Below are 26,188 nucleotides of genomic sequence, written 5' to 3'. Positions count from 1 at the left end.
ACACCAATGCTAAAATAATAAAACACACAATAGTTAGATAATTATTGTTTTGCTGAAATTCTTACACCTAAGGAAAAAAAACTGAACAAGTAGCTATGACATGATTATGAAACGAGTAGGAGAGATAACAAAACACAATCTTGAGAAGTGCATTGATTTCTGTTTGCATTTATTTTTGTGTAATACATTCTCACTACCTTACGTAGTTCTGCTTTTTAACTAGTAAAGCGTGTGCTTTCACAAAAGGGGTGTATACTTAAACAGCGGTTAGCAAACTATAGTTGCGCAGACGAACTCATTATTTGACCACTATTGTTATTAAACCCCAGCCATGGGTAAATCTTCAACCAGTTAGCTTGCAAATCTATTTTTAACTTTCCCTTCACTGACATGGCTTATTTGTGCTGTTGTATCACTAAAGGCCTGGTCACACGGGCGACTTTTGTCAACGGCATCAAGGGGCGACAGATGTTGCCGGCTTGCCGCCTCGTGTGACCACCCTGGGCAACACCCAGGCGACATAACGGCAACACAACGACCACCCCGACGACATGTAATTAATCTGCAATTACAGCAAAAATAGCCAAAGGGAAATGTGCGGCATGACAGACAGCAAAAACAATGGTTCCCAAAAAGACACCAGCGAATACTTTAAACAGGACTAATCAACGTTAAGGGGAGAGAAAAGAAGATAGTTATGACTTTGTGCTGGCAGAATTAAGCAGTTAGGGGTAAGGGTCGTGACCTTCATAGAAACATCCCAGGGTTTGTTTTTTTTTAATCTATTTTGTGTTGCAGGGCAGCAGCATTGGAGTGATGAGACAGCGAGCAGTAGACCTCACAGCTTGTGACATCGCGGGAGGCCTTTGCTCTCTGACCCTCCTGCATCCTTTGCAATATCAGCTTCATATTCACACTCTGATGTTTCATTGCTTTGCTTTCCGTCTCTCTGTTCTCTGCCAATGCAGCCAGTCCTTCTCAGATTCCTGGCAAGTATGGGGGTCGCTCAGAGCTGCATTTACTAGGGACAACACTGAGCTTCCCCAGCAAAACCTCCTTCAATGGATCGCTTTCCAGTTGTGTTGGAGTGATTGTAGCTCACACAATAACTCCATACATTCTCCACGCCATGTACACCCATTCACTCAAGCAAGCAGTTTTGAAAGATGTTTTGATCGATGTGTTCGCAGACATGTATTTTCATTTTAAAACACGATATCTGGTGTTACACTAGGTAAAATAAATGTTGGTTTGGACGCCTTGCTTTCATTTCACCTGGGAGAGCATGTTCCCGCCCCTTTTCCTGCCAGTAACCAACCAGCTGCTTTCCCTAATGACTGGCAAGCTTTGCATCCAGTACGATGCTTGACCCCGAAGACACTGCTAAGGTAAAATAACCTTGGGAGTGTAAGTGTCCTGGAGGGCAAGGCAAGCAAACTGAGAACTTTCTTTACCTCGACTCGTAACAGATTTAAAATGTCATGCTTTAAAATACAATTACAAATCTGCAATATCAAAAGTTTACTTTGAAGCTGCACCACCGAGAGCTACAGTGGAAAGAACTGCTGGTTCACGAGCGGATTTTGTTGCTGCAACCTTTTTAATGAATTAAGCTCCATGGACGGACGTCCATTTACTGACACCAGCTTTGTGTACACTTTAATCTACTTCGTTTAGCTTTACTTTCTTTTTAACCTGAATACATGTCCAGAGTGCTTCTACCAGCCTGCATATTCTCACATAAAAAAAGACGATGTTAATTTGATGTTGCTGTTTTACTATGCTGCATAGATCAAACTTGTTGTTGCTTTTCTAATGCATGACACGACTAGAAGACGGCCGTGCAGAGTAAACTTCTAACAGATGCTTCTAATGGGTTTTGGTTTGTTTCCAAATCTACAGCTCCTCAGAAAACACTGCTTATAAAAAGTTTGACGTTTTGAAGCAAGAGTTTCTATAGTAAACAAGCCTGTTTGAAAGAACAAGCCCTGGAGCCCCTCCAAGCCCTGCAGTGCACGGGACATTTTCACTGCAACTTATTTGCTTTTGAGAAGTGTGTGCCATTCTGCTGAACCACTGTGTGTCAGACCATCATTATTTGACAATTGTATTAGGAGTAGGAAGGCACAGGGCATAGAATCACCAGACAGAAAGAAACAGATTGTCCCTTTGATTATCCACTTATTTCTGGTGTAATATTGTTTTATCTGCTTGTATTGCAGGGCACTGTATTTTGTCAGACCAGTAAACGGATACTCAGAAGCAGAGGTAATGATGGGGGAATCTCAATTAGATTTGAATGGTCTGCTCGAACAACCTGATGTTTGGGCAGCATTGTGGCAGCCAGTCAGAACCCAATACACTTCCAACCAAAAGCATTGTCCTTTACAACCGCTCCATCACGAAGGAGACGAGCAAAACCTGAAACTGCTGCAGCTTCTCTGTCCTCAGCAGTATGCACGGTGCCACTGTGGCAACACGCATGCTGTAACAGCGCCCCCTGTGACACAAAGTGCTAAGACTCATTCCAAATCATATCTGTGAGCATGACAAGTGACATGAGCAAAGCACAGAGTGAACCGCAATCTCAGTACAGATGCAGGCTATTCTTACCAGCTGTCACCTTCTTACAGGCACTAAATACATCTAAAAAAGGGAAAAAATGCAAGCAATTTGTATGGAAAAGTCCATTTCTTTCCCTACAGCTACCAAGAGAGCCATTTGTTTTTGTCTTGGAGCTGTGCGTTTTGTGTTTGCCAAAATGAATTCTGAAACCAGCAGATGCAACCCAAAGGCATGGAGCTTGGAGTCACACAGGCTCAGAGGTGGAATTAGACTGGGGTCCCATGCCAGATAACTAGACCTATTAGAACTGACGAAATACTGTACAACTGCATTCCACTCCACCATTCCACCATGGGGAGCATTGGATTGTACTGGTAGCACAATTAAGAACAGGCAGTGGGGGTGTTCATTTCAATTCATATCAGTAAACAAAGCAACACTGTGCTAACAGCACAAAACACACACACACACACACACACACAGAAAAGCAACACTATGCTAACAGCAGCACAAAACACACACACACACACATAAAAGCAATACAGTGCTACAACAGCACAAAACACACATAATATATGTATGCAATAGGCCTGACAGGGTGTCTATATATGTCGAATATACGGACGCCTCCAACCCCCAAGAAGTCCATATATTCAATGTATAAGGACACCCTGAAGGGCCGTATTGCATTTATAATTATTATTATTATTATTTATTTCTTAGCTGACGCCCTTATCCAGGGCGACTTACAATTGTTACAAGATATCACAATCCAGGTCAAACAATGGATTAAAAAAAAAAAAAAAGCATAAGTAATTTTTAGGGCAAATGTTTTTTATTAAATATTCTTACGCCAATAAAAGGATCACAAAAGTAGTCCCATTTATAACTTTGAACTACACACTAAGTTAAGCAGAGTAAATTGATTTAATTGAAATAAGCAAAAGTAAGGAAATATATTTTACTTGTGTTGAATTTCACATTGCCATTGAAAAGATCCACTAGGAGGCGGAGTTGAGACGGCACTGAATGAATTTTTTTTCTGTGAGTGCAAGATGCTGTTTCAGCAGAATGGGGGGAAAAAATAATAACAAAAGGACGTCTCGGATTTCAGTCATTTTTCAAGGTCTGTGTCGGAGAGGGGTGGATAATGTGCAGAAGTGTCTGTTTTTCTGTTTACAAACAGCTAAAAATACAATATCTGAAGTGACAAAGTTGGAGTGAGTGAGTATAAAAAGACAGCAATTTTATTTGTATTTCTTTTTTTGTATTTTTTTCTGTTTTTCAGCATTTGTCTGCTTACTACTTTTGGGATTTTTTGCTGGTAATTGGTCACTCAGTTTTATAGCTTTACTGTACATCTGTAACTGTAAACATGATGGCTACCGGTACTTTAAATTCTGTGAGGCAGCGCAGTGATTTCGAATATGTAACAAGGCTCCAACTGACCATATCCATCCAATGGGAAAGTGGAACCTCGCTCGACCAATCACATTGCTTGTTTCACGTTCCATTGCCAGCACTGGATTATATATATACTGATGCACAATCAAAATGCAACAGTCTTATGTCAATAGCTCATTGGGCACATACATAATGTTATTTACATTTTAAATAGTGAGCAGATTGTTGATTGTTTGAGTAGTATTGTTCCTTGGGATAAAAACACCAGGTGCTCAGTGTTTTGTATTTGAGTTGAGTTAAAATTGCCAAAATTAGTTGATTTGAGAATCTGTATAAATAGCCATTCGAAAAGACATGATTTTAATTAACGCAAGAACAGCGAAAGATTCAACCATGCTCCGCTTGAGTAATGAAGATCGCCTGTTTGCTATCAGCATGATTGTAGGCGAATGTCTTTGAGAGAAGTTGCTCGGAGAATGAGATGTTCTGCTTCAACAATCAGCAGACTAGTCCAGAGAAACCCGGAAACCGGCTCTGTGAGGGACAGGCCATGTCCTGGAAGGCAGAGGGTCACCACACCAGACCAGGACTGTTATGCTGACTGTTCCATTGTTCAAGCCAACCAGTGGGGCGGTGGAAGTGTGATGATGTGTGGAGGAATCTCCTTTAACACAAGAACGCCTTTGTTGCAGATTGAGGGCAACCTTACTGCTCATACATTGACGAAGTCCTTGAGGCAACCGTTTTTCTGTTCCTGCAAGCCAATCCTAGACCACACAGTGCTAGGATTACGATTGCACAACTTCAAGAAAACAATGTTGAGGTCTTGCCATGGCCAGCTTTTTCTCCTGACCTGAGTCCAATAGAACATCTGTGGGACCAAATTGCCAGTGCCATCCACAGGAGACAACCGCAACCAGCCAACCTTCGCCAGCTAGCTGCAGCTGCACAGGAAGAGTGGCAGAACATCCCACAGCAGTCTATCCAGAGGCTGATCAGGTCTATGCGTCAATGCTGCCAGGATTGTGTTAATGCTCAGGGAGGTCATACCCGATACTAAATTGGTAATGTTTTCATTTTGACAGTGTGTCACGTTTCATACTGAAAACTTTCTCTGATTCTTTGATCTGTATTTTTGTTAGGCTGCTATTTTGGCTAGGCTGCTATCTTCACGCAGTCACGTAATTTCTGGGGTTTCCGGGTTGTAGGCAGACTACTAACACGTAATATGCAGTGAATAAGCGTTCTTTTATTCAAAGTCTAAAACACAGCAATAGGGCAACTGGCCCTTTAAATGCAAACCAAAAAACACTGTGTACAAAATTCAAACAAAAACCTAGTTCTCTAAGCTCTACCTTAACTGTACCCAAAATGGACTTTGGGATTGCGCAGCTTTATTCAATTAAGCGAATTATGCATTTAGCCGATATGCATTTAATCATATCATATAAATCATAGAAAAGAATGCACTAAAAAACGGGACCAGCTGCATGCTATGCAATTAAGCGATTTATGCAGTTATCCAGTATGCAAACATGTGGAGTTGACAGTATATATTATATATATTTATTTATACTTAGAATCTCCAATTATTTTTCCCCCCGATTTTCCCCCCAATTTGGAATGTCCAATTATTATTATTATTTTTCTCCTTCACCGTGGCGATTCCCCACACAGCTCAGGGACCCGAGGCTCAGTGGGCGTCCTCCGATCCCACGGGCCAATCAGCGTGTTTTTACACCCAGGAACTCGAGAGCGGATGTCTGCAGGCTACCAGCCTCTGGAGGACAAAGACCAGTCAAGCAAATCTCTGTCCCCATGCTCACTCTGCGCCTGGCCTGTAGGGGACGCCGCAGAGCTGTGTGGAGAAACAGTCTAAGCTGGATCCCACCTCCCTAACCCTGAGAGTGCCAAAGCCAATGCGGCGCCCCCCGGAGTCCCCAGCGAAGACCGTCTGCCTCGCACAACCACGATTCAAACATGTGATCTCTGATCTCTGATTCCCATTCGGGGACCCTAAATACACACACACACACACACACATATATAATTATTTATTTATATATATATATATATATATATATATATATATATATATATATATATATATATATATATATATCCTAGGAGGTGAGGGTGTACAGACCCTGTCTGGAACAAGAAATACTCTTATTTTTTTGTAATAGTTATAATTCATTTTGTTAACAATGCATATCTTATTGGACTTGGCTGGAAATCTACAGTACAAAATAAAAATGAAATCAATGATTCTGTAAGGTAATTCATTCACAGTTCAGCTTGTATTTCACTACTGTACTGTACTAGTGCTTTATTGCACTACCATAACCCACTCTGACATATTACAAAGCTACACCATCAGGCAGGTACATGTTGCCGGTCACATTGCTGTAGGTTCTGATGACTTCACTCTAATGCAATCAGAACCTGCCTCCTTGTGGCACAACCACTGATAATGTACGAGTGCCATGTGTTCTATAGGGTAACAGATCAGAAATGCGTTATTTACAATGCGCTTGCTGTGCTAGGTGTCCTTGTTATGTAAATGTTGTGTATGGTTTTTGAATTGATGGTATATTGATTCACACGAAACAAAATTGACATGGGATCCGAATCAACCTGAACAGTTGGTTTGTCAAAGCCATTTTCTAAAGTAAATGATTGAATTGTCTTTTTTTTATTTTGGATGAGAATGCATCAATGATTCAATTCATAAACAACAGTCAACAAGTTACATGTTAAAACCCAAGCAATGAAAATGTGCCTACCACTGTAGAACTCCAACACACTCGCTTTGTATAGCAATCTGCACAGATAACAGCAACTAAAAAGCTGGAGGAATAGCTCTAACAAAACAAACTGGCGGGAAATGTAAACACAACTTTCAATTGTTAATAGAATGCCAACTGGAAACACTCTTGTAATGCAAACAGAAAGCGCTTGCTTTCCCACGTCCATTTCCATTCATACCCCACATCAGCCCTTTGACACCACCTCATGGGCAGTGTTCAAACCAGAAAACAGGGTTCAGAATCCTGCAGTCTGTTCTACTGGTGCGTACAAAAACCACCAAACACATGACATCTCAAGCTAGTTCACAATAAACAGCCCTCCGAAACATCCACTGCTCTGCGGGCCCCCAACCCGCGGAGCCCCAGCTCAGTGCCAGTCACTGTAGCTCAAGAGCCAAGGAGTCCCAGCTCAGTGCCAGAGTCACTGTAGCTCAAGAGCCAAGGAGTCCCAGCTCAGTGCCAGAGTCATTGTAGCTCAAGAGCCAAGGAGCCCCAGCTCAGTGCCAGAGTCACTGTAGCTCAAGAGCCAAGGAGCCCCAGCTCAGTGCCAGAGTCACTGTAGCTCAAGAGCCAAGGAGTCCCAGCTCAGTGCCAGAGTCATTGTAGCTCAAGAGCCAAGGAGCCACAGCTCAGTGCCAGTCACTGTAGCTCAAGAGCCAAGGAGCCCCAGCTCAGTGCCAGAGACAGTGTAGCTCAAGAGCCAAGGAGCCCCAGCTCAGTGCCAGAGTCAGTGTAGCTCAAGAGCCAAGGAACCCCATCTAAGTGGCAGAGTCACTGTAGCTCAAGAGCCAAGGAGCCCCAGCTCAGTGCCAGAGTCATTGTAGCTCAAGAACACTGTGGTGCACTGTTAACATGTTACCCATTGGCACTACCATCAGCAATTCAACACTTCCTTCAAGTGGCAGATGAAAACTTTCTTTCACCTTGTTTATATCAACTACAATTTTATCAACCAGAGAGAGAGAGAGAGAGAGAGAGAGAGAGAGAGAGAGAGAGAGAGAGAGAGAGAGAGGTCTAATACACTTGCCAGTCCTCACTACAGCTGCAATTAAATTCTTCATTTTAGGCTTCAACATGCCCAACTTAAGCAATACATGTTTATCAAGTTATATCATTTATATAATACTCCTGCACTATTTACATCAAAATGAATTCCATGTGGGAGGAGGCGGGTAGTTGGTAAGTGAATTCACATTCTGGTAAACTGGCCTTTCTACGGACCACAGAGAGCCAACACCTAGCACTGCCGATGCATGCCAGCAAGCCACAAGAATGACTTTTAATCACCCTTGCAACACTGACTGACTCCTCTGTGATTGTAAACAGTGTTCGTCAGGGGAGAAGTGCATTGACACGCCTGCACTGTCTAGTCTTCACTTAGACACACATGGGACATGGAATTGTTTTGAGGTTGCTATTACTCTTACTGGAGTCATGTCTTGTCCTAGTGTGCATTGTGTCTGCACGGAGCTCCAGTCATTCTTTAATATTTTGCTTTGCTTGTTTGTATTTAAAAAGAGCAGCTTTGCTGTGAAAGACTACTGCAATTATACAAATTGAGTTAAACACTGCTTTACTAAAATGTCATCATGTTGCATTATATCAGTTCAATGAATACCCATTCCTCTTCATTGGTTTGTGTTTTACAAGTGCAGACTGTGTAACATATTAGAACCTGATGTTGGAGGGAAAATATAGAAAATCAACACTCAAGACTAGGTTTCTTACATTATACTCATACTGTATTAAGAGGAGCAGTCTTTTTTTAAATGAATGCAGTAAAGACATACCCAGTAGTTACCATCATTTACATAAGGCCTCTCTGGTTCTTAAATTTCTACACATTATATCCCTAGCCGTTGTAGCTAATCAAGTTACACTTAGTACTAAGCTTTTTTTAAATATAAGAGCTGGAATATACAAACTGGAACTATACCTGAGATGGGACATGGGGTTAAAGCAGGTCTTGGTGACGTCTGTGATGTTGGGATTGCAGCAGTCCCCCCCATCGTAATTATGTGGCTCCACATTGCACTCCATGTCGCACACCCCATTGCCAGACTTCTTGGAGTAGCGCATGTACCACTGCCTTTTGCAATCCCCTCCATCAAATCCCGTCAGCGTGTGGTTGCACTCCGGGTCGCAATTCTCGTCCCCGATTTTGCTGATGTCGCAGTTGGCCAGAATGAGGCGGTTCCTCAGGGAGGAGTTCCTGATGTTCAAGACGCTGAGCTCCCAGGTGATGTTGTGCTTGCTGAAGGCAGTGACCAGGTGCTGGTGCTGCAGGTCGATCTGCTGCTTGGTGACGGTCGGCCTCTGCTGCTCATCGTCGTACACGTTCACAACCCGGTAGCGGACCACCTTGTGCTTGCGGAAGCTCCAGAACTTGTTGTAGTTGGTGATGACCTCCACGTTGTCACAGATGGTCTGCCCGCACACGGGGGGCTCTAGGGTGGTATCCAACATCCCGCCGCTCACGCAACTCTCCTCTGCCCACGGATAGCCTCCATCTTTGACATTCACCCACTTGTTGGCTATTTTTTGGAAGTTCTCGTGATGAATGAGTTCAGGTAGATCATCCATTTGCTCCCAGATGCGACTCTTCATATCCGCAGCTATCTCCTTGTGGGTCCGTGCTGTCTTCCACAGATTCAGATACTCCAGGTAGCCCCTGTAGTTGTGATTCAAAGCATTCCCTCCGATTAGGAGGACTTTACATTTTTTGGTCAAAGGGCTGAATATTTCCCCTACTTGTTCCCGACTCACAGCCACCTGGGCCCCATTCACAAAGAGCTTCATCTGATGCCCACTGTAGGTCACCGATAGGTGAGTCCACTGGTTGGGAAGGTACCTCTGGTTGGCAGTGATGATGGTTGCCTTCCTGGCTCGGTCTGTTTTCATGGAAAAGAAAAAGCGTGGGTCCCTGTTGCCCTGCTCGCTCACTGCCTGTATTCCAAGAAGCCATCCTCGGTCACTGGAGGTATGGGAGCATTTGTCATACAGCCCTGCATCCAAACAAAACACAAAAGTCTGTAAGTACTGGGCCACATGGTTACCTTTACTAGACTAGGAGGTTAATGATTTGGTGTTCAGGTGAATTGTGAAACATGGACTTGTACTATCAAGACACCTGATAAGGATCACTAAATGCAACAAGAACACAGAAACTTTCTCATTACAGAAAATAATTGCTGTTCATGCAAATGGTTTACTGCAAAAAACAATCAGTAATGGTAAAGAGTAAACTGTAATGTTATTCTGTACCATGACATTTAAAAAAAAGCCACTGGTTTACATAAGACCATTTTTTACCAGTAAAGACAATTAAGTTGTCTGTTTAGCAAATCAACTTCACTTAGTACGGACTCTAAATGCATCTTTAACATAATACTGTTTTACGGTTATGTTTAATGTGAAGGCTAAAAGCTAATAAACCATAACAATCCTATCCACAGAAGCAGGCAGTTTGTTTTATGTGCATATATATGGAATAAAACCGACAGACCAAAACATTGCAGTCTTGTGAAACTTTTAAAAAGCGGGAGCAGGGATTGGCAACCCCGAGCTGATCTGGTTTTCTCAACACGTTCACGAGCCAGAACTGGAAACTGGAGTGCTTGTCTTGCTTTGTGCAGAGTCTTTTGCACACTCCAAAACCACGAACTGCTCTTTTTCTTTGTAATACTACAATAGGCCATCTGCTAACAATCAGTTCCCTAACAGTGTGGTCTAGTATCAACAGACCAAAGGTTACATGAACATTCAGTCGACTTTCTTGAAATGTACCTCACCGGAGGGGAAGTTAAAAAGCAAAAATGGTACTTTACTGCAAATTTTTATTTTGCTAGAGGCTCCGAAACCCCCTTTTCCTGTTTCGCTTGGAAAGCACATGTCAAGTTCAGGAAGGTAATGTGTTTTTACATCTGAAAGGAGATTTTTTTGTAACTAACCAGCAAAACAACAAAAATGTAACTGTATGCCCCTCGTTATCACCATAAAAAACTAAATCAAATGTGTAATGTTTGAACTTTTACTCAATATTTTATTTTATGAATGATAAAGTGCCAGGCAGTGCAGCTCTTAGCACTTACTGTACATGCATGAAACTGTCATGCAGTCTCTTTGGTTGGAACAAACCCAACAGGGAGATAGCATCAGACCCTACTCAGCAGAGTGTATACTTTAGCAGTACAAATAGAGATTGCAGTGAAAGATTTACATAAACTGAGATAGTAGAGCAAGTTATACCAGTGTCAGGGCAGGGATCCAGGTCTGAGAAAGAGGGGGGTGGTTGTGCTTATCATTGGTCTTCTGTAAGGAAAAGTGTTGGCTAGGATTTCTAATTAAAGTATTGTACATGGGATGTAACTTTTTGGTCGAAGGTACCATTACTGATGCTGGCTTGGAGTCACTCTCATGTTTTCAAATGCGGTCAGTGAAAATGTGCTTACAAAAAATAAACATGTGAATTCCCAGGTTTATTGTTGACAGTTCCATGGATGAGTAATCAGCTTTCAATTGGGTTTTGGACTAATGTAAGGTATAATACTACGACTGGAACAAAGCCCCCCATCTCTCCCAGTACAAAGCCTTCTGTGTAAAGCCCCTTTCACACTGGGACTCCTACCCGGGTCACAATCCCACGTAGTGTGGGGTTGGCAGCGACCCACCTCAGAGAAGCTGATGAAAGGGTGGTCATGTGACCGCTGCTGCTTCCAGGGCATTGTGTACCTGCATTGTGTACTTGCTTCTGTCACGCAGGTCGACCCTGCTTCTTCAAAAAGCAGTGTGAAAATCACAGAGCCGACCCGCATGACACCGGACATGCCAGTGGGGCTCAAGAGAGCTGGTAGCTTTCTACCGTGGGCCAGGCACTAGCACAGATATCTTCTGTATATAATATAGTGTATGTGTAATATAATATGCACGATCCAGGGATCGTCTTAACACCCAGCCCCCCCCAGGATTTCGAAAATTGTCAATTTTCATTACCATCAGCAGACAGATGCTTACATCCCCCCCCCCCCCCCCCACTAAATAAATAACTCGGTCTGGATTATTGACTGGAATGGACAGAGAGCCTGATTCCTTCCTTAAACCTTTGCGGTCCGACATTGCAATTATTCCTATCCGGTCCAATGTCGGACCCTGTCCGACATCATCAAAAAGACGCAAAAAACTGGCTTCTAGTTGTTTCTTCTCTGGAAAAAGCCGAGAAAACCATAAGAGTGGGAGCGACAGGAGCCGAGACAAGCCGAAAAAAAAGGGCGTATCTCATGAATAGTCATACTTGCCCCTGGCATCAGATAACGGCGGCCACAAGAAAACAAGCTGGCTGTAACTGCATCAGCGCTCAGAGAATATCACGGACATTTGCAGAGCTTTTTTGAGATGCTATAGTAATAAAATAATTTCTTAGTGTATGTGAAAGCTATAGCGAACGAAAGGGTGGGGCGGGGCTGGAGATGCATAGTGAGTGCTTTGTTGATATGCAGGGCCTTTTAAACCCGTTTGACTGTAGAAAAAAAATACTTTTAAACAGCGCGTTTAAAATTAACTGCGCGTGTGAAAATAAATTGGACCTGGCGCACCTGACACGCACTTAATAAATGGACTGCAAAGGGTTAATCAGTTAATCATCTAATAATGACAAGCAGAGAAACTGAAACACAGATAAAGGCTTTTGTGAAATTTATTTAGATTGCCTCTGCCTGTTACAAAAAAGCATACATCTGTCAACTAGTTTGCTCATGTGGGAGGGGTGTGCTGAAATGCCTTCAGGTCCATTATGTAAACACCTGTCATAATTCTGCCATGCTAAAGTAATGCAACCCATTCAATCATTCCAGACTAAATAAGCTCAGCGGTGCAGTATGATAAAAACAACTTCAGTGGTTTACATAAACACACAGCTAGAAGTGACTACGGTGCGATTAAGGGTAAGATAAAACCCTCTTTGCACCTACAGTACCTACCTTCTCAGAAGGCACACACCTTGCCATAAAGCCCTTAGTTTAGATTTTTCAGTAAAAACACAACTCTATGTTACCAGCGTGCTGAAGTATTCTGCACACAGGCATGCGAAGTGCTTTTTACAATATGTGATCCAGTGCAGCCTGTGCTACATGAACAGGTGGAGTATGGGGGCCTTCACTTGATTCCGAAAGACCCTCTAAACAAGACGGAATGTAGGATTGACCTGAAATCCAGTGTGCACACCAGCAGCATGTCTCTCTGTGAACACAGACACGGGGATTAAAGAGAGCTGCAACACGGAATGTAGGATTGACCTGAAATCCAGTGTGCACACCAGCAGCATGTCTCTCTGTGAACACAGACATGGGGATTAAAGACAGCTGCAATTTAAAGCTGTTTTTAAAAGGACTGCTCATTGGCAATTTCATTGATTTCTTAATTCTTAGCTGCCAAATGCTCTAATTGCCACTTTTGGATGAATATTCCCTAGTTTCTCTTCCAAAGCTATACTTGGAAATGGGTACCACATTTGAAATTGGGAAAAGCCTTTTTCCTACTGATTTTATCCAAACTGAAACATTCTCTTAAATGTTCACAACTACAAACACTCCCCAATTGCCTATTTGCATCAATTGCCTAGCAAGCCTGTTATGAACAGCTCCCCTTCTACTTTCTTATAGGCGTAAGCATTTATTTCCTTACCTCGCATTAGTATAACTGCATGCAGCATTCTCACAAGCCCCTTGGCATTTTGCTAACATTTTCCAGACTTCACTTGTACTTGAAGCTTCAAGAGTGATATTGTGGTGTAAACTCAGCACAAACGTGTTGTAAATATGGATAATGAAGGTAAAATGATAAGAGTCTAAGTAGACACACGTTTCTTATTGTTTTACCTTATATTTCTGATTGAGCATTTTATGTAAGTTATGAAAGCTACATGTGTTCCTGAAACCACCTTTGGGTAATGGACCAAAGCGATCTTTAAAGATAAAGCTGAAAGTCTATGTGTTGTAGTACTCCGCCTCTCTCACTCCCCCTCTCTCACCCCTTCTCCCTCTCCCTCCCTCCCTCCCTCTCTACCCCCTCTCTGTCTATCTCCCCGTCTCCCTCTCCACATCTCCCTCACCCTCTCCCCTCTCTCTCTCTCCCCCTCTCTGTCTATCTCCCTGTCTCCCTCTCCCCATCTCCCTCACCCTCTCCCCCCTCTACTCCTCTCTCTCTCCATCTCCCTCTCTACCCCCTCTCTGTCCATCTCCCTGTCTCCCTCTCCCCATCTCCCTCACCCTCTCCCCCTCTACTCCTCTCTCTCTCCATCTCCCTCTCTACCCCCTCTCTGTCTATCTCCCTGTCTCCCTCTCCTCATCTCCCTCACCCCCTCTCTCCCCCTCTCTCTCTCTCTCTCTCCCTCTCCCCCTCTCCCCCTCTCTCTCTCCATCTCCCTCTCTACCCCCTCTCTGTCTATCTCCCTGTCTCCCTCTCCCCATCTCCTTCACCCTCTCCCCCTCTCTCTCTCCATCTCCCTCTCTACCCCCTCTCTGTCTATCTCCCTGTCTCCCTCTCCTCATCTCCCTCACCCCCTCTCTCTCCCCCCTCTCTCTCTCTCTCCCTCTCCTTCTCTACCCCTCTCTCTCTCTCCATCTCCCTCTCCCCCCCTCTCTCTCATTGATGCTTTGACTGTGGTTTGTTTGCAATGGAGATACCTGCAGTCTCATGAATACCATCTACGCTGCCAATTTAGCAGAGTTCATGTGAGGGGAGTTAAAAAACCTTTCTATAGACAGCATTCTTACACACAAGCTTCTTGATTGTTCGTGAGGTTTAGCTTCACGGCTGCTTTATTTACATGTTCCTTAGATTTAACTTCTTAACTGTTTCATTTCCTATGATGGGTGTTCTCTCGTGTTCTCTATTTGTTCTTTCTGCTAGATCTTTATTTTGCCATGCTTACAAACTATTTCAGCAATATTGACATCTGAAAATTCAAGGCTGATTGCAGCAAAGTGAGGTGGGGAACACTAGAACGTACAGGATATTACATAAAGGAAGGGCTAGTAATTTGTAAGGGCTTTTTTGTTACAGGTTACGTCTAAGTTTTATAACTAAAAGCAAAACTGGAATGCAATGTAAACCAAGGCCTTAAAGCAGGGGTTCCCAAACTGAGTAGACCGCGGCATTCTATGTATTTTCATATGTGTGTATATATAAAGAACAATTTGATTAAGTTTATTACAGGTTTAAAAATATTTTACATTTGTAATTTTTTCTAAGTGCTATTAGTGGGCCACTGTGCCTAATGCAGCTGAAAAGGTGGGCCTTAGAGCACACTCCATCTGTGCCTTAAATACAGTCGGCTCCACTATATCAGGACTGCAGTAGTTTTGTTCTGGGGAATAACTCCTGAAAGTAGGAAATGCCGATCAAAGTGCCTCCCCTATATGTTCATAATGTCCATTGACAATAGATGTTTAATGTTCCAAGGACTCTGCTCCAATATATGAAAACAAGTCCCCAAAATAATTACACCTCATCTTGATAGGACTAAGTGTCCCTGTGAATGGGAGAGAATGAATCTGAGTTGCAAATCTCCCTTCTGACCAGGAAGTAAAGTTGGTGGTATGCCTTCACAGGGATAGGCCGACTCGATGCAGGACTGCTGAACGACTCTATTGTGATTATGCTGTGTGCAGTGATTGGATAGAGCGTGACGGCTCTGTTGTGATCAGCTGTGTTGTGTGCAGTGATTGGATAGAGCGTGGCAGCTCTGTTGTGATCAGTTGTGTTGTGTGCAGTGATTGGATAGAGCGTGGCAGCTCTGTTGTGATCAGCTGTGTTGTGTGCAATGATTGGATAGAGCGTGGCAGCTCTGTTGTGATCAGCTGTGTTGTGTGCAGTGATTGGATAGAGCGTGGCAGCTCTGTTGTGATCAGCTGTGTTGTGTGCAGTGATTGGATAGAGCGTGGCGGCTCTGTTGTGATCAGCTGTGTTGTGTGCAGTGATTGGATAGAGCGTGGCAGCTCTGTTGTGATCAGCTGTGTTGTGTGCAGTGATTGGATAGAGCGTGGCAGCTCTGTTGTGATCAGCTGTGTTGTGTGCAGTGATTGGATAGAGCGTGGCACCGCACTGATCACAGGGAGGAGTTTAGCAGTACAAAGAGGACGCAGCTACGTGAGTTTGGCCCCTTACACTGAAATGTGACCCAGCCGGAACGCTGCTTTCTTCGTCTATGATTTTGCCATTTGTGTCTCTTAGACATTTAACCTCCTCTTTGAATGTTTTCTTGCTGTTATAATAATAGATAGATTCATTTGTAATAGGCTACGTTGTGTTAGAAATGGATAGATTCATTTGTAATAGGCTACGTTGTGTTAGAAATGGATAGATTCATTTGTAATAGGCTACGTTGTGTTAGAAATGGATAGATTCATTTGCTACACAAGGTAACGGTTGTGGGTACCAGCACTGTTATTTACATTTACTGGATCCGAGGACGACACGAGCCCCAGTGCATTTACTGGAGCCGAGGACGACACGAGCCCCAGTGCATTTACTGAATCCGAGGACGACACGAGCCCCAGTGCATTTACTGGATCCGAGGACGACACAAGCCCCAGTGCGTGATTTGTCAGGAGGTTTTGTCAAACAAAAAACTCTTGAGGCGCCATTTATCTACAAAGAATTCAGAATGTGAAAAAAATTAAAAATGTAAACAAAAGAAAGGGGAACTTTGCCATCAGCAACTTTCAATGACAGCATTCCTTCCTGACCTGGTAGCGAAGATTCAAGCCCAGGAATCTCATTAAGATATATAAACACTTTATACATGTACTAAGTGGTCCATGGGAAACATCCAACGCCAAGGTGGTCCCTCCCTTGAAAAAGGTTGGGAAGCACTGCTCTAGTACTTCCATGCTTTAACTTCTGTCAACCGTCATACAAATATGGTACACACGTGAGAGAGTCTGGGAGAGAAACACACACAAAATAAATAAACACACACACCACCATTTGCCATTTCATTCTAAAACAAATAATAAACAACTTAAACCTACGCCACTACTAAGCCCCGAAATTAAACGGAGGACTTATCATTTTCTGTTGCATTTTGGATGCATTTTTAAATTTCTGCTGTTCAGAATAGGGTACAGCAGTGTTGAGCAGTGCTGGAATTGAGTGCATTTCACAACACAAAGCCTGAATATACTGTAGGTAAAAGCTGTCGCCATGGACACGAGGCCCCCAATAGGACACTAAAGAACAAGCAGTGTTAAGACTGTATTAGTCCACTATCACTGTTTGAAAGGTTAAAAAAGAAACACATGCTTCAATCTGCTAGAAGTAAATGAGGGTGACATATTTAGGTTAAGTAATTTATAATTGTTTTCAAAAGTTTAGTCCACAGCACAAGCACCTGAACCAAAGGGGCTGTTTCTGAAGAAACAAACAAAAAGAACATAAAGCATTAGGAGTGTGCAACTGTAATTCATGCCCCTCTGCAACTGTGAGAACGGAATTAGGAACAGGAACATTTCTATTTAGAAAACACAGTTTCAGAGGGGTCAGAAAGTACCGTTGCACACTCCTAGTGGTGAAACCACCGCACTTGAAACTACTAAATTAAAAGTGATTTCAGCCTGTCAAAGAATGACCTCGGAGGAATAACAAGAATGGTGGGCAAAATGGGGTAATATCCAGGTAAGAAATGAAACTGAAGAAATTGTTGATGGCTTAAATAACTGTCCACGTTCTCATGTAGAAGTTACTTTACAAACCTTTGCATCTACCATCCGTGTCACACTTTGTACAGGTACCATGAGGGTGTGTTAGTTTAGCGTTGTAAAGAGTTAAGTATCACGTCAGAAACAATACAGTTGTTGCTGCAGCGTAGACGCACACCAGTGTTAGACTACAGCGAGAGGAATGGGGTCAAGTCGTTTTGGAAAGCCCTACTCACATGGTGAGCATTTGGGCCTCTGATAAAGTGTGATTTGTCTCATTTCAGAAGGCTGCTTTACAATCACAGCATCCTAAAGGATAAACAGAGATGGGAGAAGCTACTGTGTTCACTCCACATCCTATCCTTGCATCCACACACACTGCCAGTTACTATAAAACAAATTGTGCCATAAAGTCTGGAAAATTACAATCTGCGATATCCTGCAATGCAACCGCTAAGTGGCAAATAACAAACAGAGATAAAACCCAGCCCCAGCTGATGCCAAGTGAGTGGAGGATTCCAGAGGGAAATCCGGAATGCTTTCTCTGATCCAAAGGGAATACCTGTTCTGAACCACCCGCACTCTTATAGCAGGAGATGTTGTGATGTTTACGAGGCTGGGAAGCCTGCCGTCTAGCACCTGTGCTCCACACTGGCACTGCGGATGTGAAGGGAGCCCTGCGCTCCACACTGGCACTGCGGATGTGAAGGGAGCCCTGCGCTCCACACTGGCACTGCGGATGTGAAGGGAGCCCTGCGCTCCACACTGGCACTGCGGATGTGAAGGGAGCCCTGCGCTCCACACTGGCACTGCGGATGTGAAGGGAGCCCTGCGCTCCACACTGGCACTGCGGATGTGAAGGGAGCCCTGCGCTCCACACTGGCACTGCGGATGTGAAGGGAGCCCTGCGCTCCACACTGGCACTGCGGATGTGAAGGGAGCCCTGCGCTCCACACTGGCACTGCGGATGTGAAGGGAGTCCTGCGCTCCACATTGGCACTGCGGATGTGAAGGGAGTCCTGCGTTCCACACTAAAACATGCCATCTATTGCAAACACTTTTGTGTACATGACCTGTCCGTCACTAAGAATTGAAATTGAAATATTCTGTGATCTATACAAATGGCATCTCCCTGTTGCAAGTCAATGGGCAGGACAGCACATCTGACTGACTTTGATAGAGGGTTGATCGCAGCCTCTTGCTTCCTGTCCAGGACTGAACACATTGATGGCAGGCGATGGTAGCCCTGCACCTTATTGACAGTGCTATGGGAAGTGACTCTTTGACTCAGCTCTGTTGGAATGCTACTCTAAAGCGGTGTGGTACATTTATAGAATAAGACTTCTGGGTTAAGGATGATTAGCTTCAAAAAAAATGCACTGCTGGTATAGTTAAAGTAACACTGAGGGAACTTTCCTGTTCTGCTGCATTTTCCCCATAAAAGTAGAGGCTCAAATTCTGTCCTGCCAAGCTGAAGAAACCCGCAACGACAAAACCAAGCAGATTTTACAATCTTCCACACAGCCACCATTTTCCCTTCTCCCTGTATTGCTCATGCTGGAAACGATTTACACATTTAAAAAATGATTCAGTTTTGAATAAACTGGAAAATAAAGTCACCATATTACAGTAAAAAAAAAAATTATAATCTCACTACCCCCAACAAATTACCAATTAAACCCATTATTTATTCCATCACTACTATTTAGATCAAACCTTCGTCATACCAGTATAAAAAATAATAATAACTTTCAAAATAGGAGGCAAACAGCAAGCTGCTTTGCCCTTCATATATTCCATTATTGTAGCTTTCAGTCTTTTTGACTGATTGCCCTGGTGTTGGTCCAGAGGAACACGATACACATAACTATTGAAGGAAGATAAAAAGAGCCACTCTTGCGCTACACATTTCACAACATTTGCCACAGGCAGGAACATACTTCAGCAACAGGGTCTGTCACCTCCTCCCCATGTTCCAGGTTAATGCCATAGCTGAAAAATCTGACGACAAAATGATACTGCAAGAGTCTACTGGAAGCCATAATAGTAGTACAGTATTTCATGTTAGACTTTGAAATGCCACATATTTCAATTTTTGTCAGTTATTCGTAAAGTAGATGGAAAACTACAAAGTGGTGTGTAATTCAACATGTTAACGGAACACTACTCAGCAGGTTTCATTAGACTTTACAAAGCAAAATTATTTAGTTCTACAGGTTGATGCCTTTTGGCCACAGCTGCAAATAACTGTAAGATGATTGTTTATATAATTCCTGGAGCAGTTAGCTCTGAGATTGATCTCGGTTTGCAAGCTGGAGGAGGCCTGCAGAGGATTGTGACCAGTGGAAGGAGCCAATCAATACGCACAGTAGCCCACAATCTGAATGCAGGTGAGCTGGCTGTAACCTCAGCAGTGCACTGTGAGTTAAGTTACGAAGGATGGATTTCAATTGCCCTGCGCACAACACACACAAAGCTAACATTTATGGAATTACCACTATCGAGTCTTAGCAAAATCCACTGCTAGCAGAACATTCTGTACAAGCTTATCCCTCGACACCAGTCTGCAGCACAGGCCTGAAGAAATGCCTGTTGGGCTTTGCAAGGTGAAAGCATGCCTTCTAGGATGATGACAGCTGTTAATGAATTTGTTTGGCTGTTTTTACTGTGGCAACGGAGCAACAGGAGGGCGACTGTGGTGATGGGATGCAAATAAGCACACGATTCCAGCTCCAAGCTCATTAATACAACTGTTTTACTTTTCAAATTTACCTGACATCTTTAGAACAGCAGTCTCACGAATCACTTGTCTAGCTGTTGATGTTTTGCACATGTTATTTACTTTAGGACCCCACCTTACCCCACATTGTTTCCTTTGGGCAACATGGTCCCTAATGCCTGTAACACAGGAAGTTGCGGCAGGAAATATCTCACAATAATAATAATATTATTTTAATTTAGCGTTAACCCAACTAGTTTATAATTACTGACCTGCCTTTCACCTTGGTATGCAGAGAGAACTGTACCTCCTTCAGATCAAATGCAATTATTCAAATCCTACGGACTGGAAAACATGTCCCGCCTTGTATTCTCCATTCCGTTCTCAGCAAAAAGGTGTGCTTCAAATACTGTGACACTGATGAAAGGAGGCCCTCGGGTGCTTGGAATGATCAGAGACTGGGTAAGTATGAATGGATCTGATGAGAACAGGAGTGCCTTGCAGCTCAGTCACTACTCTGCTACTCTCAAGCTCTTTACTGCAATCAGGAAGAATGGGCACCCAATATAAACGAAGGCTGGCACACCAGACATACATCCTCTGCTTCCCCAAGCACACTGCCAGCTCAATCAAGCTTAAACATTCCACATGCCCATGTGCTGGGCAAAGCAAAGGGAAGCACAAAAACAAGCACTGTGTAGTTTGCTGTGCCACACAGAGTGTTCAACCTATAAAGCACTGTGTAGTTTGCTGTGCCACACAGAGTGTTCAACCTATAAAGCACTGGTAAAACAGACATCAACAATGGCTGAGGTTTGTTAAGACAATTACAGAGTCCTGGTTTACAACGTGTGGAGAATGAAATAGTGCGAATATAAACCCTTTCAGGGCATTTTCGGCAGGTCATTTCTGTGTGACCTACACAGGGCTCCAGTTACAACACAGGGCTCAGCATTCGCACTACTCTTCTACAATAGAAACAATTTCCTCATTAAGTTATTATTGAAATGAGTTAACGGTCAGGGAGGGCACATCCAAAAGATGGAAAGAGAACCTTCCAAAGCCATGTGAAGTAATAGCATATATAACCTGGGACATGTGGGGTTAGAATGTAATGATGTCAATGTTGTAGGGCCCATAAGAAATAGATCCTTACACTGACACACACACACACGCAGGCAAGCACACACATCGCGTTCAGGTTTGAGTTCCAGGCTCATCCTTTCCCATTTTGCTAAGACTCTCTTAAGCTGCCGTGCTTGCTAAAACTGATTTGGCCAAGGTAAAGTAAACAGGCAACAGTCATCCCTCCTCTGTAGTGTTGGTAGAGGAGGGTGCCTCTATCTGCTATACACATACTGTTGTCAAACCCGATTGAAAAGGCTCCAGATTTATGTAAATGAGGTCCTGTTGTCCATTCAGAGGCTGGGGTGGAGTGCTTTTAACATTGCGTGTCATTGAGAAGTTGACCTGAAAAGACACTGCGACTGCTTCGTGTATGCCTGGAATTCGAATAATTTCTCTCGTCGCAATAATAAAACCAGCACACAAACAACACCACAAAAGACGGGACATATGCACAAGGATAAAAAGAGCCTCGTCCCGACGAAAAACCAAGGACTGTGCCCAATGTATGTCACACACACCTAGAACGACATACATATTTAGCCATAAATACTACTGTAAAAAAAAAAGTACTGTGAATATGTGAAGTTATATCATAAGCTAAAATGTTGTTGATACAAGCAACAGAAAAAAAGCCTCGTGACGTAGACACGATCGTTTACAAAGTAAATTGTAGGCTAATAAGAATATTGTTGTACAGTGTATATCTGAAAAAGTACAACTAGGTACAAATAGACCACAAATAATTATATAGCATTAGGGACGTCCTCCTTTTTCTTTTACTAAATTAAAATTCTACAGTATAGACTATGACTATTGAACATAAATGCATACAAGTATCAATGAATAAACAGGAGTGCATAAATAGACAAAATAATTTATGAAAGAATACGTGGTATGTGGAAAACTACACGATTCGTTCCCTTTATACAAAGCTGGAAGTTGCGAGAGGATCCCTAACGCGCAGCCTGAGTGTGTTGTGTGTGTGTGTCTGTTAAGTGAGGATTACGCTCTCTGTTGGCAGCCGGAGGGATCAAAAGGAAAACCAAATAACTTTCACTCTTCAAAGACCAAAAAGACACGCCCTTTCTGCTCCACGTACCCGCCCACATACCATTCATGTAACCACTGCTATTAAAGACAACCTGTCCGTTTACGCGCCGTCACTACAGATCCGGTAACCTGCGCGTTAGCATCAGCATCGAATCAGAAACGACACGTTCTCAAATCAATTCATGATTGCAAACAAACGAATACGTATGCCAATGACCACACATCACGGTTTTTCTAATGGAGTGTAATTTAAAACACTCATCTTGTGTTGCAAAAGGCAACGGACCTGACACTATGTATGGTAGGCCATGCAAAAAAAGTCCGCTACTGTACTTGGAAACTGTCGCCTGTAGTATTCTCTTGTCGACTGGTAAATTGTGTCAGCTATAGCCCCTCTTTCCCCTCCAATACTGAAAGCAATTATTAATGTACATACAATTAGTTATATCATTTCATACACTTATTGCAGGCGTTTTATGTGACATACAATATCCAATAAAATTGTATTAAACGTCGAATTAAAACGCAACATTATTATGCACAAAGTAGCCTACAAATGACAACATAGTTAAGTTCCAATTATTTAATTATTGTATATCTATCCCCCAAAACACATCCAAATCAAGCGTCAGGCTCCCCTAGTCCAGGTCATATAATTCCACATATTGCATTCCGTCGATGGGTAATCCCTGTGAAAACAACCCCGATTTCGTCATTGCCCCTTTAAATACTACGCTGCGCTATCGAGCGGTTTACAAGAGGAATCCGGTAGTTAATGCTTTTAATTTGGGGGAGGTACAGCTGCTGTAAGATTCAGTGATGCACCGAGCAAAACATTCGCTGTAAGTGAAGCCAGCGAAAGCCCAAGACGCTGAAGTCGGGATTCTGCGCAAGAACACTGAACCGGTGCTTAAACTTCTGTTCTCCGGCACAGGAAAATCAGCAAGGTTTAGCATGACGTAGCTACATTTCCATGTGAATCCCATTAGAACCACAAACCAAACCCGCAACGACTGATAACACAAAACAACAACACGCACCTCACCTCCAGAGCTCTGCCAAGGCTGCCGGGAAAGAGAGGAGGAATGGGATTGACCTAGTGTGTTGCCTCATCGTGATCAGTCTCCGAGCTGTGGCAATAATGGTTACATAACAAACCCAGTGAAGTTCACCTTCTTGTCTCAGTCCACCATCTATTCATACGAGATTTCTCTCGTTCCTGTTACTCCCGTAGCTTTGATACCAACTCCCCACCCCCCTTTTTTTGTATCTTCTGAGGGTATTCAACCAAACATGAAGGTTTGTGTTGTCTCGTATGTGCATCTGCGTTTTCTCATGGCCACGAAACCGTGTGTCCAAATGATCACAATGCTATCACTTCCACGTGTGATACGATATGCGTTTAAGGGTGTTTTTTTATATATAAGCACTGCATTTTCCATCCATCTGAAGGGATTTGTAGTCCCAAACGTCCCGATAAAATAGATTTATTTAATCAATTATTCACATTGTTGCGTACCTAAATTACCTTTTTCTTTTTGACTTTGCACGTTTTGCTACACAGCAGTTTTTCACATTTTATACATCTGTTTTCTATATTGTATATATTGGACAGTAATTGAGGTTTCAGTGTGCTGCTTGTCGTGAATAGCCTGTACGAAGTGCTGCACGAAGGTTAAAAAGGTAAGCGTGTATGAAAAACCTTCCTGTTTACAAAATGTTTCTAAGGAACCCCGGGAAACCAAGAGCAACACATTTGTAAAAAAAAAAAAAAAAAAAACACCACATTAAATTCGTAATGTTTTAATAAAATGTATGCATCCTACAGTTTACGAGTCCATTCGTTGAGATAGATACTTTGATAATTACTTTAGAATTGATATAAGGCGGCAAATCAAAATGCGTCTTGTATCTTTAAAGCAATCAATTAAAACAAATAATAGAAAATGCGCTGACAAAAAATACAGGTAATCTAGTACTTCACCTAACGGAGTATTTTACTTTCAGAAATAACACTTATTATTATTATTATTATTATTATTATTATTATTATTATTGTTATTATTATTATTATTGTTGTTGTTGTTGTTGTTGTACGCGATCTCTCAAATAATATGAAACAATAAGTCTATTCACCATATGAGTGTAGTAATGAACGTAGCCTACCTACTATCTTAATTTCACTTTAAATTAGGAATACCTCGAGTTGTTTAGGTAAACCGCATCAATTCACTAGTAACCAGACAATGTTACTTTCAACTGACAGCACATACCTGCAATTACTGCCGGAGATCTCTGCCCCCCTTCGGGTTTGATCCACATTTCTAGGGTGAAATTTCCTCTTGGTATCTCTGTACTCGGCTTTAACCGCAGCTGGTCCCTTTTCCCGGTAAAATAAACAGCCTTGCCCCGGCTGGGAGAGCTCTCCGCTGGCTGGGAGGAGCGATGATGCTGGCGGAGCAATCGCCGATCCATTCCGGGCAAGGATCGTTTGCCCCGGGGCAACCTGGTGGCACAAGCCCCTTGGAAGGAGTTGCTAGCGTCCCTTACGCGCACCAAGTCCCTTTTAGACCTCCCCGTTCTCCGAGGTGCCCCACACTCGGATCCCACAGCAAGGTTTAAAACCAATAACCAAAAGAGAAAGGGGAGAAAAGTCCAAAGTTTCATTTTCAAAAAGAAAAACAAATCCCAATCTTTGTTATCTCCACTAAATGCTTCTGAGGGTCTTCCCCCGTTGTTGCCTGTGGTTTTGTAGCAGCTTGTGAAGACGCAGATCCTTTGCAAACCAAGAAGGCGATGCTGTTATTTTTCCTTTATAATGTCAGTCACGACCCCCTCTTCTTGCCCCCTCTTTAAGCAAAAAGTAAGCAAGACACGCTTGAACACAGATTGAGGGAAAGGGGATATGCTAATCTCTCTCAGTGCTCCACCTTCCCAATTGAATGGACCCCATCAAACTGGAGAATGACTCAGAATGCAATCAATCGGTTTGTTGAGAGCTCACAATAATGATCTTTTGAGATTTGTTTTTCTTCTAAAACCTTTATAGATTACCAAACTAACATTAGGAAAAAATGTCTACATGAGTCACAGATCGGTGTCCACTTCGTAAAAAAAGAGAGAAAGTCTCGGGACACCAGGATGTCTTTTCTAAAGTTCATTCTGAGATTAAAAGTTTCAATTCACAAAATGATCTTGCATTAATGCAAGAGTGAGTCGCAGCCCTAAGCATCAGGAATCTTCATTGATCTGCTTCAAACAGAAAACACTTGCAGAGCTGTGCTGATGGGAATCCGCTTTGGTTGCGGGCTGCTTGGAATGGCTTTCTAGACAGTAGCTTTGAAATTTGAAGTTTAGACGATTTGGGTTTTCTTGGCAGAGTGGGAAGTCACAGGTAACCCTGTCGGCTGTTTTCTTCCTCTGAGCGTTTCTGACTTGGGACGGTGCTTTTGCTATTTCTCAAGAACCGTACACTGATCCCCCTAGTGGTCAAAATTGGAACAGTCACATAAAAACATTCAGTCTAAGATCTCATTGAAGTACAACTAGATCTAAAGCGCCAAAAAATGCTGCTCAGTTCGGGAATGGTAGAATACTGTTCGGGTTTGGATTAGGGTTAGTTTAAGGTATTTGTCCTCCCTTTATCGTTGGGTCTGGCTGTTGATTTAACCATGAAACATTTCTGAAGGTTCCTGGAAAGAACCCCACACATGCTATATCTCTCCCTCTCCCACGGGTATTGTAGAGAACCCTGTGTTCTCGTTGCTGGACAAGGGAAAAAAGCAACTCTGCACCATTCAGTAAAGCTGGTGCATTTG

At 42.9% G+C, this 26,188-nt stretch overlaps 1 protein-coding gene across 1 annotated transcript in view; it reads right to left on the bottom strand.

Annotated features, from left to right (window-relative positions):
* LOC117396810 (pappalysin-1-like) overlaps positions 1–25,770 on the bottom strand; it is a 177,283-nt gene extending 151,513 nt beyond the window's left edge. Inside the window, exons 1-2 of the mRNA XM_059005357.1 lie at positions 24,644–25,770; positions 8,716–9,784 (exon numbers count right to left, since the gene is read on the bottom strand). Coding sequence (XP_058861340.1) covers positions 8,716–9,784; positions 24,644–25,037 — 1,463 coding nt within the window. The 5' untranslated portion in view covers positions 25,038–25,770. The remainder of the gene's footprint in view (positions 1–8,715; positions 9,785–24,643) is intronic.
* Positions 25,771–26,188: the final 418 nt, after the last annotated feature.

The sequence above is a fragment of the Acipenser ruthenus genome, chromosome 31, assembly GCF_902713425.1.
Source record: "Acipenser ruthenus chromosome 31, fAciRut3.2 maternal haplotype, whole genome shotgun sequence".
NCBI classification, from domain to species: Eukaryota; Metazoa; Chordata; class Actinopteri; order Acipenseriformes; family Acipenseridae; genus Acipenser; species Acipenser ruthenus.
The sequence above is the reverse complement of the archived record's forward strand: the minus strand, read 5'-3'. Positions and strand labels throughout refer to the sequence as shown.